We start from the raw sequence: 13,414 nt of genomic DNA, 5'->3' as shown, positions 1-13,414 counted from the left end.
TCGTAAAATTTAAAATTCTGAGAATATATTAATCGTACAGATTCCGAAAATACCGCTTCAAGGTGAATATGGCTTCGGAACCAGTTCAAGAGCGGGGAGTTGGGGTGGGGAACCAGCAAGCAGTCAGCGACGAACCAGTTATGAACTGGATCGCGACCTGACGAGAAAAAGTGTATCACTTCATCACATAACATTTCGCATTTAATTGGAACGTAAATTGTGTGCCCCGTCGAGACAGGAGTTTTGTCCCGGAAAAATCGAGTGCGGAGGAGTGGCGTGTAGGAGTGAACGCCAAGGAGGAGCACTCCCACGTCGAATTAAACGCATAGAACGAATCCGAAACCGAATCCTACACCCCCCCACATGCGATTGATTTGATTGATTGAGAGCACGAGACCACGAGTTCTGGGCGATGCACTCGTCACTCAGCTGGACCTCGCGTGTGATCTCTCGCGCCCTGCGCAGCAGTTTCTCCACGCTCCTGGAAACGGCCACGGGCGGCGGAGGAGGGGCAGCAGCAAAGGGGGCCACCAAGTCTGGAGCGGGAGCAGGATCCTCGAGCTCCCCGCGACCCCGTTTCGTATCTGTGGTGTGCGGATTCGCCAAGGACAACCTGCGACACAAGTACAAGCCGGGAAAGTACGGCGAGGATTCATGGTTCAAGGCCTCCACCGCCAGTGCCGATGTTATGGGCGTTGCCGACGGCGTGGGCGGCTGGCGAAGCTATGGCATCGATCCCGGGGAGTTTTCATCGTTCCTGATGCGCACCTGCGAGCGCTTGGTGCAGTGCAGTCACTTCAATCCCCAACGGCCGGTCAACTTGCTAGCCTACAGCTACTGCGAGCTGATGGAGCAGAAAAAGCCCATTCTGGGCAGCAGCACCGCCTGCGTCCTGATCCTCAACCGTGAGACGAGCACCGTGCACACGGCCAACATCGGCGACAGCGGTTTCATTGTGGTGCGAGAGGGCCAGGTGGTGCACAAGTCAGAGGAGCAGCAGCACTATTTCAACACACCCTTCCAACTGTCATTGCCGCCGCCGGGACATGGGCCAAATGTCCTCAGCGACAGCCCTGAGTCGGCGGACACCATGAGCTTTCCGGTGCGGGATGGCGACGTGATTCTCATTGCCACCGACGGAGTGTTCGACAACGTGCCCGAGGATCTGATGCTGCAGGTGCTCAGCGAGGTGGAGGGCGAACGCGATCCCGTCAAGCTGCAGATGACGGCCAACAGCCTGGCGCTGATGGCGCGTACCCTCTCCCTCAACAGCGAGTTCCTCTCGCCCTTCGCCCTCAGCGCCAGGAGGAATAACATCCAGGCGCGTGGCGGCAAGCCGGACGACATCACCGTTGTCCTGGCCACCGTGGCGATGTGAGAGTGGTGCTCCGAACCATCCTCCCTAGTGATTAACGTTTACTTGTAGTCCGTACGTGTTTAGTTAGCTTTAGGAGCCTGTTTCGTGGTTCTGTCTACCGTTTAAGCTGCATGTTGAGATTGAGATTGTGATTGACGAGGACGACGACCCTTTGACCCCTTGAATTGTTAGTTACATATATACGAGCAAACTCATTTTCGAACCGACGAACTTCGACGCATCCTGGTGAGCGACCCACGCCTTGATTGTATACATAACCCTCGCTGTAAGTAGAGAAATGCGAATTATCTGCTCGATCTGGCGATCTCTGTCGTCAGTGGCGCTCTAATCACCACAAACAATAAACAAACAACCGATTGCGAAACAATCCCCGAGACCGAGGATCATGAATACGAGTCCGGGGTCCGGATGATGGAAGGTGGAAGATGGACCCGGAATGGAGCGAGTCGAGTGCAGCTATCTGACTGAGGACGGAGGATTACCCATTTACCCGGGCGAACGAACTGTCTTTAAACAATTTTTGTCGAAATGTACTCACTGATATTTGCGACCCAATAAAATTATTCAATGAAAAACAACGAATGCAACTTGTAGTCACTTCGTGATAAATTCATTAAGCAAATAAATATGTGTAAACAATAAAGCTGTACTGAAAACTTAAATAGAACGTTCTAATTGCTTAGATTAACTCCATGGCCAGAAAGATGTAAATTAATAGATACAGCAGCGGGCAAACTGATTATACGCGGGGGTGTTGTCTATTATTAAGGCGATGTAACAATCTATTGCTCACAGAAGTCTAGGTGAACTTAGGTTTTTTAATTATAAAAGCTATTAGGTTCTCTTATCTGAAAGAAATCGATTGCGCTTCTGTGACGCAGGCTTACAATATACATATACATATATATAATATTTAAAATTGATATATATGTATGTATATATATAATTAATTGGCAAGACTTGCGCCAGGTTGTAAAATATGTAAAATTATGGTTAGAGTGGCGGCTAATTTAAAAGGCCTAAAAAATTGGCAATAAAATGTCAGTCAATAGCAACGAACCAAATCACCCCTGTAATGGTAAGAGTCTGGTGACGAAAGCATCGGTTGCACAAAATTTTCGGAGATTTAAATTTTGTGACGAATAATACGAATCTACATACGCATCTTACATAACTAGCAAGCTTATAAGTATATCTGTATTATTAAATTTAATAAATATAAGAATAATTTAATAATCAGGGATTGCAGATTAAGTTTGTTTGTACATATGTCTAACAAAGAGTGTTGCTGCTTTCAAAATTAAAAATAAACGGCGTTATTTAATTAACAATAACAATTGAAGGTAAACATTGCATTTAGTATATTGTTGAATGAAAAATACCAAACATTCCGTTAGCTGCGGTCACTCTGCAGATAAGGAATCAAAACAAAAGGCGAAAAAATATAATTTTTATTTTATTCGCAAGCGAATGGGCAAATGTTGGAATTGAGTAAATAATTGTTCGCTGGTTTTGCAACCAATTTAACATGAAGCTTTACAAGCTGAACACGCACACGCGTGGCTGCAACAAATCCTACGGTAAGCAAAAGTGCATATTGCGCAAACATTACGTTACACGGATATTTCGGCACAGATGCGGACTTGGTGATGAATCTGAAGGATCATCCCAACGCCAATGTGGGCGATGTTGTCGAAATCTATGCCCCAGACGAGGAGAACGGCACCCACCTGCTGCTCCAAATAACCGAGTTCAATGGAAGCTGTGGTCGGGATGTGATCAGCATTGAATCGGGAATCGCCATTGCCTTCAAGATGCGTTCGTACTCCAATGTGGTGATGCGCATTGTAAACCCGGCGGATGTGGCCCTGGACTCGATTGAGATTACCTTCAAGGACCAGTACATGGGTCGCTCGGAAATGTGGCGCCTGAAAACCTACCTGGTAAGGAATCAGATATTTTTCTGGCCAGGATATGCTCCTAACGTACAACTCCTTCCTCAGACGGACACCTGTGTGTATGTGAACAAGAAGATCGACTACAACGACATGCAGATTCGGTGCCAGGTGTACGAGATGTGGTCGCAGGGCGAGCGTGTGGCCAGCGGTGTCATCACAGAGGACACCAAGATTGTCTTCCGCAGCAGCACTTCGATGGTGTATCTCTTCCTGCAGATGTCCTCCGAGATGTGGGACTTTGACATCCACGGTGACCTGTACTTTGAAAAGGCAGTCAATGGGTTCCTGACTGAGCTGTTTCAAAAGTGGCGGAAATTGAGCTGTAACCACGAGGTGACCATCGTGCTCTTCTCCCGCACCTTCTACGCGGCCAAGAGCCTGGACGAGTTTCCCGAGCACATGCGCGACTGCCTGCAGCAGGACTACAAGGGTCGCTTCTACGAGGACTTCTACCGCGTGGCCATCCAGAACGAGCGATGTGATGATTGGTGTACTGTGCTAGGCCAGCTCCGAAAGCTATTCACCTCTTACCAGGTCACTTAACACTTTCTTAACTTTTTTGGCTAGAAGCTAACTGAACCATTTACAGGCCACAGTACTGCGCTATCACGAACGGGAGAACATGGAGATTCCCCCCGCCACCAATTCTTCAGCCACTCAGGGTAACTTCTTAGAGGTTCTGAACATTTCGCTGAACACTTTCGAAAAGCATTATCTGGATAGAACGTTCGACCGCACCGGACAGCTCTCCGTGGTGATAACCCCAGGAGTGGGTGTCTTTTCTGTGGATCGAGAGCTAACCAATATCACCAAGCAACGCATCATCGACAATGGAGTGGGTAGTGATCTGGTCTGTGTGGGAGAGCAGCCACTGCATGCGGTTCCACTACTTAAATTCCACAACAAAGACACCACGTTGACCTCTGCCGATGACTACTCGCTGCCCCACTGGATAAACTTGAGCTTCTACTCCACAAACAAGAAGATTGCGTACTCCAGCTTTATACCACGCATCAAGCTGCCTCTGTTTGGATCCCAGTTGACGCTTCACGATGGCGTAGGCGAAGGGGAAGGCGAGGAGAACGAGCGTCACTTTTTGAGCTGCAATCAGTCAGAGTATAAGCACAACTCGCTCTTCGATTACGATGCGTATGATGAACAGATTTTCCAGCCACTTCCCGCGCAGAGTACTTGGTACGATTTTACTACAAAATAACATAATTACCTTGTTTAAGCAATTTTCATTTTTCTAGCTCCCTGCAGCGTGTAGTGCGGGCTAAGAAGACTTCGGTGCCCAGTTTAGAGACGTATGCTTATAGGAACAACGACTGGGAGAACCTTACGCCAACTCAAATCCCGGCTATGCGACGCAAGATGTCTGATCCCGACATTCACCACGGCACCTCTGCCATGCTTGCTGCCTTGGTAAGGGATACTCCTAATACCCTTGACTTCTTAACTGTTTTTATGTGATTTTAGCAACCGGATACAACCAACCTCTCGGAGTCGCTGGCCTCAGAGAAAAACTCACGCAGGGCGATCGTGAGCATTGCCCCCATAGTGCGTCCGGGTCGCGCCCTGATCAACCCCTTTGATCCCTCGCAAGTGACCATAAAGCTGACCTCCAATCGCCGCCGCTGGACGCACATCTTCCCGAAAGGTCCAACCGGAGTGCTCATACAGCAGCATCATTATCAAGCGGTTCCCGCTAAACCCAATCAGCCGGGTCAGCAGAGACCATTGCAGCAGATCCAGAGCATCTGCCAATCCGGTAGCAACAACAACAATGACCAGGAGGACTACGGCTGCGAAAATGGAGAGCAGTACGACCGAGTGTCCAGCCATACGCTGATCAGCAAGTCAGCCTCCTCGCACAGCTTTGTGATGGGTGATGAGAAGATTGATTGTGAGTACCAGTAACTAATGTTGGACCTCCTAGACTAGCATTGTTGTATACACGCAGTCTTCAAGCGGCGTCAGAACTCGCTGATGAACCCCCTGCCCGCCAATGTGCCCAACCTGACGGCCACCCAGGCGAAGTCTTATCTCTGGGGAGCCACCGGGGAGCAAGAATGGACACCAGCAATTACAACGGGTAAGTGTTAGGCAAACAGTTTTCGGTTATTGTTGTAGAGATCGTATCGTGGGGCAAATAATATGAGATGCACATCAAGTACTCGGAGTATATGCAAATCCCAGTCAGTTTGGCTTGGTTCTCCCACGAAAATGTATCTCCAGTTTCTGCTCGCGCTGTTTATATCGCGCTATCATATGGGGGCCACAGAAAGCTTTGAGCGTCCCCATGAACTGGCTCTGTTTCTGGACAGGATCGGCCGCGTGCATCGCTTGAATGCCATCACTATAGTGAGCAGCCTGGGATCTGTTGAACCCAGCTATCTGGACGCCCTGCATCGTGGACTGACATGCAACAGCAGCAATCACTTCTACTTGCTGCCGCAGATGACTGCCACGGACAAGGATATCTCGCATGTACGCTTCAGCAGCCTTCAGGATGAGGAGGCAATTTATTTGGTGTTCGCTCGGGACTCCAAGGATATGGTGGTTTACTTGCATGCCGAAAGAGCCAGAGGAAGGCGTTACGCAAAGACCATGTTCCTGCTCAGAAAGCAGGAGTCACAAAAAGATATAGAGAACTTCTTTGAGTTCCTTTGGAAACTGCAGTTCCGAAGCGCTTTGGTAGTTGTGGCAGCTAAAAAGTTTTACCAAATGGATCCATATCCCAGTGTAAGGGTGATACGCATGCGAAGATTATCCACCTATGATCCGCATCACATTTTTCCGCCCGCTAACCGAAGGAACTTCAGAGGCTACACGTTGAGAATGCCCGTTCAGCAAGATGTGCCCAATACTTTTTGGTACAAGACTCTCAGGACGAATGTATGGGAACTTTCAGGATTGGGCGGGATCCTAATCAACCATCTGATGAAGCACCTGAACGTGACCATGGATCTGTTTAGTTTTGAGGTTAAAGGTTCCACATTGCTGAATATGGCTGCGCTCACGGATTTGATTGTAGAAGGCAAGGCGGAGCTGAGTCCGCATTTGTACGACTCACTGCAAGCAAACACCAATGTGGACTACTCGTATCCAACGCAGGTGGCACGGCGCTGCTTCATGATCCCATTGGACAATGAAATTTCGCGCAGCCTCTATGTGTTCCTGCCATTCAGTTTACCCCTGTGGCTGTGCCTGCTGGTTGCCCTGCTTGTGGTGCACTTCGTGTATGTGCGCCGCCTGATGCCAGACGGACATTTCTGGGCCATACTAGGAGTGCCAGGTGCCGACCCAGTCAGATATGGGAGCCGCAAGCCGGGCAGAACGTTCTGTACCTTTTTGATCCTCGGCGGCATTTTCATCCTTGCGCAAACGTACAGCACCAAACTTACATCTTCTTTGACCGTGACTCTTACACGAAGACCAGTCGACAGCTTGGATGAACTGTTTCTGCTGCCGTATCGCATCCTCGTACTGCCCACGGATGTGTATGCAATCGTGGGTTCCCTGGGTCATGCGGAGCAGTTTAGCACAAAGTTCAGCGTCACGGATGCCGAGAGCTTCAGCGAAAAGAGAATCAGCATGAATCCGGATTACATTTACCCCATCAGTACTATTCGGTGGCGTTTCTTTGATTTGCAGCAGCGCTTTCTGAGGAAGAAGCGCTTCTACTTCTCCACGATTTGCCATGGATCCTTTCCATATCAGTACCAGCTCAGGGTAGACTCACACCTCAAGGATGCCCTCCATCAATTCCTGCTGCATGTCCAGCAGGCCGGGCTGCATGATCTGTGGCTGGAAACCTGCTATCGAATGGCTCATCGCATGGGCTATCTCAAGGACTTCTCGACGCTGGCGGAGCTGGAGGAGAAGCTGCGGCTCCGTCCACTGGCGCTCAATCTGCTGGTGCCCGCCTTCAGTCTGTTTCTGTGCGGACTGTTGGGCAGCGGCATCGCCTTCCTGGTGGAGATCCGCCACAGCTTCGGGTGCAGACAAAAGCCACCGCCCATTAACCGCAACCCCAGGGATTAATGCATTCGAAGTAGCTCATCCTAACCAGAAACCTTTCTCGAAATAGTATAGTAACGAATACTAAGTCTAATCTAATTTAACGTATGATTCACATTATTCCCCCCACCCACTCAACCCACACAACGCCACGAATGAAACCCAATCGGATCTAACCATCGAATCGAAATTTGCAACCCATCATAAACGTATTCCATCGAACCCCATCCATCGATCGTTTAGTCAAGCATCTGAGGCCGATCGTCGAGGGCGAGCATCATCATCTGGGCGGCCTGGAGGCACTAAGGGCAGTAGACTCGCCCCCCGATGCGGAGGCGGGTAGCGGAAGAGGAAAGATCATCATAGGTTTGGACAAAAACAAATTCACCACTTTTGAACTCTGTACAAAGCATTAGCGATGCATCCAAACACAAGCACACATAAACACAACTGCAACCACACACCAAACACACGACTAGATACACTTGGTTCCTTGGAGATCCTTCGAGATCCTTGGATCAGTAATTTGGCTTTACAGTAGTCCTAGTCTAGAAAGCTTTTGTAGAAACAATGTTGAGTTGCTGCTTTGAGTAGAACAGAAAGTACTTGCTGCATTTATTCCTGAGTTTACCTAGTATCATCAAAGATTAACTACAAATATCAAAGAACATATTTACTTATTTTCTTATAAGCAACTCTGCTCTATAACTATTAATGTCAGAATCACTTTAAATCGTTTTTCTTTGCATAGCGTTAATCAAAATATATTGATGTAACTTTAGGGATCAAAGACCACATGACAGGTGTTCGATAGCATCATATTTGCCTGTGGGTGACCCTCATCCAAGTCTGTAGTGTACCTTTGCTTTGCACTCACCCGCTTAAACCCCTTAAGCCTAGTCACTGCACCAGAAACCCTCGCATGTAGTTACCCATCCACTATAATTATAGCTTAATCCGTAGTTGGTAGAACTCTCCACCCAAAACTGCACAACCCAGAAACCCAAACCACAACCACGCACGGACTCACCCATCGGGAGATGGTGGTTGGAACCCTCTATTTGGTAATCCGCACGGAGATGGGAGCATGTCGACCACTAGCATGTTGCCGTTGTGTAGTTTTGTAGCGTTAGCATGCTTGCCACGCCCACCGCCCACTGTATCTCGTACGCACACCTTCCACACGCTAACCCATCCGTTGGTGACAGCTCTCGTCCCGGACTGGAGTCCTAACTCCTCCTTGGTTATGATTTCCGTAGACCTTCTAGCTTGAGCGATTTTGATTTACACACCTGTACCGGCGTTGGCTTCCTCTCTGCTCTGAACCCTTCATTCTTCCCGAGAGTCCTGCTAATCGCTGGTGGATCCGTTTGCAGGCGTCGATTGGAAGTCGCTTACGATCCCCGCCTGTCTGCCCATCACCACGGACTACTTCCCGGACAAGCGTTCACTGAACAACGACTATGTGATATCGGATTACACTCTGCTGCCCGATGATGTCAATCACGATTATGCCCAGAGCAGAGCCGTTTACCGCAAGCCCCTTTCCACGGAGGAGGTGTGCAAGGAGATCGTGTCGCAGCGCTTGGCTCAGGGCTTCCAGCTAATCGTGGTCGACGAGAAGCCTCCGACTGCGGGCGGTTGCTCCTCGGCATCTGCAGTGCTGCCGGTGAAGCCGCCGTGCGAGACCAACAAGGAGTACCTCCTCTCCATTGGCCGCATCTTTCACAAGATCTCGTTGAGCGGCTCGGTGATCACGGTCACTGGTTACAGACCCAGGTGAGTTGCAGCCGGTTTTGCTATTTTGAATCCTAAATTGAAAGATTCCTCTTCTAGACACCCGTATCCGCCGATAAACGTGGACTACCGATACCGTTTCCATGCGCCACAGCACGAGACCTACGAAATCTCCGGCGTGAACTTCACCACCGAGAAGCTGGAGAACTTCAACTGGAACCACATGGACCTGTACATCTGCACGCGTGGTGATGTGGATTACCCACTCATGGAGGTATATTCTAGCATCTGGCATCCTATAACTGCCAATCTTAATGCAATTTTTTATCGCAGAGTCTCAAGTACTGGCGCTATCGAATGTACCTGCTGCCCAGGGAGAACATTGTGAGCAAGATCGCCAGTTGTCAGCGATGCGACATATTCCCCGATGTGACTGCGGATAACACCCGGGAGCAGGTCGAGGACTTTGTCCGACTGATCGAGGCGGTCAGCAAGCTAAAGCGGCAGTATGCGCGCAAGGCGAGAGTAAGATAGAATCGATTCCTTGGCTTGGCTTTTGTGCATTCGTGATCCGTTGCGTTAATTCTGTAATTGCGTTCTGACTCCTAATTGACTAATCGTCCCGACAGCTGTGTTGAAGGCGGAGAAGTATTGTATTGATTAGGCAATGACTGTTAAGTAACAAGAACTATTTTATGATCAAGAAGCTTTCGATTGTTAAATTATATCTCTAGTCAAAGTTTTTGTATATACGATTCCGCTTTAAAAAACTATGTTATAAAGTTAATCGTATATGCAGCAACGAACTGGCATGACCTTTAGTCTTGCTTAAACATCAAGCAAGCATTTAGGAAGAAGACGCATAAACACTACTGTTCAACCAAACCAATTAACCTTGCATCGTGAAGCCCGCTTTTAGTGCCCGTTGCCTCTTCCCTGATGTATCGAGTATCTCGCCTCACTTTTGCAGGACAGCCCCATCGCCCACATAACCAAGCGGAGACACAGTACCAGCATTATATCCAGGCCTCAGCCTAACCAGGTTATCTACTTAACTTATCTGAAAAAATTAACGTTTTGTTTCATCTAAACTGCGCACTTTTGCCTAATTTCAAATCTTTATTACTCTCAAATGCGCACGTTCAAGTTCAATAGTTTTGATTACTCCGAGAGAACTGCTGATGGAAGACGATATCTAATACTTTTGTCTCTCTTTCCAACGTCTCTGTCTACCCGCCACCCACTTTCGACCTGCCCCAATTCGCTCCGTATCCGAAAACGAACCCATCTCCCCAGGGACTCACGAACTCTCCGTTCCGGGAGCGAGTCGGCAGCAATCGACTGCCGGAGAAGCGACCCAGGTTTTTATATCGACTCCAAAAATTAGATCTAAGGTCCCTTATCGCCCTTGTACACAAACATACACGTCCACAAACCTCACATCTAAACACTTTGTACTTGCATTGCATAAATCAGGGACCGTAATGGTTGTTTAGCTTAGTTGTGTATCCTTATTTTCAATTTCAAGTATTTCCCTCTTTCGAAGTGGAACTGCATAGCAATAGAATATACTTTGATCTGCAGTTCTACTTGAAAGCTAATCATAATGTAAGAGTTCCATTCAATTGGTTACCTAATGGCTTTTGTAGATAGATTGTTACTTGCGGTCCCTGGTAGAAACTGCACGATTCGCTGGGGATTTGTTTGGCTGCTGGTCCTAGCTGGTCTACTCCAAGGTATCCCAGGGTACTGGGCTTAGGCTAATTGTATATACTGTTGCTGGCTTGTTGTTTAGTTTACCCCCTTTTTGTATTGTACTCGTAGTCCTGTTGATTTGTGCATCCCGTTTCTCAGATTTCGTTGGCTGGCTGTTTCATTTCCTTTGGTTTTGTTACGTACTTTTTATATAATTTTATTTGGTATTTGGCTTTCAGCAGCATGACACACCTAGAATCACTGAAAAGCATCATAACCAATTAAACTCACCGCAGCAAAGGTTTGTGCCACCCAGAGGGCCAGGCTACCGGATACCATCCGTCCTGGCTCCGTTTATTTACCACCACTCGACTAATCCCCTCACAATCTCATACCCGAAATCCCTAACCCACCCCCGACACACAATTGGCCTGCTGATTCCTGTATCCCCAACCCAGATACAACACACAAGACCCAACATGGATATGGAACTGATGTGTTGAACTTCACGAATGATCCGTCTAATCCATATATTTCTGCTACTTCACATGACAGCATCAATGTGCGCCCCAAACTGGAGAACGGTCGGATTCCACGGATCTTTCCCGCCACCGATGCTGCGGCAGCCCCAGGAATCGCCGCCAGAGATGATCAGGACGATGGGTGAGTTTCCCAAGAGTAGTTCCATTCAGCTATTAATGGTATTCCTTACAGTTTTCCGGTTGACATCAAGTTCAGCCCGAATGCCACGCTGCCCGAAATCTTTGAGGCCATGAAGCACCCAGTGAACGGAGTGGGCTTCTTCTCGCAGACGCAGTCGCTCCCCTCCTGCACATTTGTGTCCTACGACGCACTAATGTGGCTGAAAACCCGCCTGAACAACGGACGACATCCTCTGGATCTGCTGGAGGCCATGCGCAAGTGGGTTTCTTGAGTTGAGCTAAATATAAATGTATTCAATTGTGTTCCCTGCAGAGAGCGGATGATCTGCCATGCCTCGGGGGATTGGAAGAAGCCCGTGGTGCCTGGCTTTGTCTTCTACTATGTGGTGCAGCAGGACAAAAACGCCAAAGGTGGTATGCTCCATACTTATTTTTGGTCAGCAATTAAAAATGACTTTTAAAACGACACCGCATCGTTTAGATTATGCCCCACCTTTGGATGACTACAGTGCGTTTGTAAACGAGTGGCTGGAGATCGAGTTTCAGGGTTGTAGTTTTCTCTGGCACGATGAGCCCGTGACCACTCCGGTGCCCAATTTCCTGAGGGACTCGCCTGCTCCCCAATCCTGGACAGAAACCAGCAGCAACAGTTCGTATTGGTTAATATTATTAGCTGAAGATGAAGTAACCCAATAATTCTGAATTCCCAGAGCGGGTGTATCGACAGTCGCATTTGGAGATCGATGTGAACCAGAAGAGCGATCGAATGGAATGGGGACATGTGAAGCATCACACAGTGCTGCAGCCAAGATTCGCCTTTGAGATAGTGGTGGAGTGGGTCACTTCATCGGGTCCTATTGTGGCTGACTTGGTGGGTTTTAAACGCCATTCACTTAATATCCTTGAATCCTTATTGTATATTCTTTATATACTCAGATTGGCGGCTGGATGCGCAAGGCGAATCAGTTCAATTTCCTGGTATCAGTGCCAGCTGATCCCATGGCAGAGCCTTTCACCAAGAAGTCAGATCCTCTAAGAGGACCCATTTTCATTCCTCTTTGCACTACATTCCTGCCCAATGGAGCTGCTCTTTTCGATGGTATTTTAAGATATTTCTTTTCAACTTTTTAGCTTCTTTATTGACTGATTTATGATTGCAGAATTCCCCGAGGAAAGCAGAGCAGACAGAATGCTGTTCCTCCAGGAAGCCATTTTGGGCAAGTTTGGATTCCTGCCCTGCGTTTTGGAGAAGAAGTACAGCGTCGGCAAAGATGTGAGTTAGCTAACCAGAACTCGTTGGACATTTTTCATTACAATCCCAATTCACTTTTGCAGCTGCCCAAGGAGTACCAGTACGTGCACTGCACGGGCAACATGTTTGCCTTGATCCGGTAAGATGTATACCCCTTGATACCCCTTGATACCTTCTAATCGCGCCTCTTTTCCAGCTGCGCTACGAACAATTACCAGGTGGAATCGCCCATCCTAAAGGAGGCAAATGTCACGCGCTGCGTCTATGGGCACACGAACAACACAAACGTGCCCAAGAAAGTGGGTTTCTTGTGGGCGTGGAACCACATGATTCCGAACAAAAAGTGGAAGGCGCAGACCATAAACAACTCCGCGGACGGCGAGCTCTTTCAGCTGAAGATGCTAAAGGACTTCCGCGAGTTCTGCTCGAACAGCGATCAGCGGCTGTCCACTTTCTGGACCCAATCCCAGGAATTGAAGCGCAGGGCCCAGAAATTCGAGAATAACAATAATAACACCGAGGAGATGAAGCTGAAGTAGACCCTATCGTGAAAAGCACAAGTTCTTCGCATTCTGAATTGTACATAAACAATATATAGACTTAATATAAATTGGATCGAATAACAAATGTAAAAATAAGTCAAAAGTTTTTATTTAGTAGCAAGATAGTTCACTAAACTTCGTTAATTTTTTAAATTGAATTGTCTGCT

General features: G+C 48.1%; 3 protein-coding genes across 12 annotated transcripts; all 3 read left to right on the top strand.

Annotated features, from left to right (window-relative positions):
• Window positions 1–136: 136 nt before the first annotated feature.
• LOC6532384 (protein phosphatase PTC7 homolog) lies at window positions 137–2,040 on the top strand. Its single transcript, XM_002093099.4, has one exon. It carries the CDS (start codon window positions 413–415, stop codon window positions 1,376–1,378), a length of 966 nt encoding a protein of 321 aa, XP_002093135.1. The 5' UTR covers window positions 137–412; the 3' UTR covers window positions 1,379–2,040.
• A 735-nt stretch (window positions 2,041–2,775) lies between these two features.
• LOC6532383 (GATOR complex protein Iml1) lies at window positions 2,776–13,343 on the top strand. Of its 10 annotated transcripts, none has more exons than XM_002093098.3 (22): window positions 2,781–2,958; window positions 3,014–3,321; window positions 3,382–3,870; window positions 3,926–4,530; window positions 4,590–4,761; window positions 4,816–5,242; window positions 5,300–5,431; window positions 7,603–7,725; window positions 8,736–9,138; window positions 9,196–9,370; window positions 9,430–9,621; window positions 10,067–10,138; window positions 10,393–10,457; window positions 11,347–11,454; window positions 11,506–11,712; window positions 11,767–11,867; window positions 11,935–12,102; window positions 12,164–12,324; window positions 12,390–12,552; window positions 12,614–12,726; window positions 12,789–12,844; window positions 12,902–13,343. In XM_002093098.3, exons 1-22 carry the CDS (start codon window positions 2,907–2,909, stop codon window positions 13,242–13,244), a joined length of 4,635 nt encoding a protein of 1,544 aa, XP_002093134.2. In that variant the 5' UTR covers window positions 2,781–2,906; the 3' UTR covers window positions 13,245–13,343. The 10 variants fall into 10 exon arrangements, with proteins under 10 accessions (XP_015049311.1, XP_039229930.1, XP_002093134.2 ...); XM_015193824.3 differs by having other exon boundaries at window positions 2,782–2,958; window positions 11,767–11,864; XM_015193823.2 differs by lacking the exon at window positions 7,603–7,725.
• LOC26535834 lies at window positions 5,442–7,604 on the top strand. Its single transcript, XM_015193829.3, has one exon. It carries the CDS (start codon window positions 5,494–5,496, stop codon window positions 7,381–7,383), a length of 1,890 nt encoding a protein of 629 aa, XP_015049315.1. The 5' UTR covers window positions 5,442–5,493; the 3' UTR covers window positions 7,384–7,604.
• Window positions 13,344–13,414: the final 71 nt, after the last annotated feature.

This window comes from Drosophila yakuba, chromosome 3L (assembly GCF_016746365.2).
Source record: "Drosophila yakuba strain Tai18E2 chromosome 3L, Prin_Dyak_Tai18E2_2.1, whole genome shotgun sequence".
In the NCBI taxonomy this organism is placed as follows: domain Eukaryota; kingdom Metazoa; phylum Arthropoda; class Insecta; order Diptera; family Drosophilidae; genus Drosophila; species Drosophila yakuba.
The sequence above is the reverse complement of the archived record's forward strand: the minus strand, read 5'-3'. Positions and strand labels throughout refer to the sequence as shown.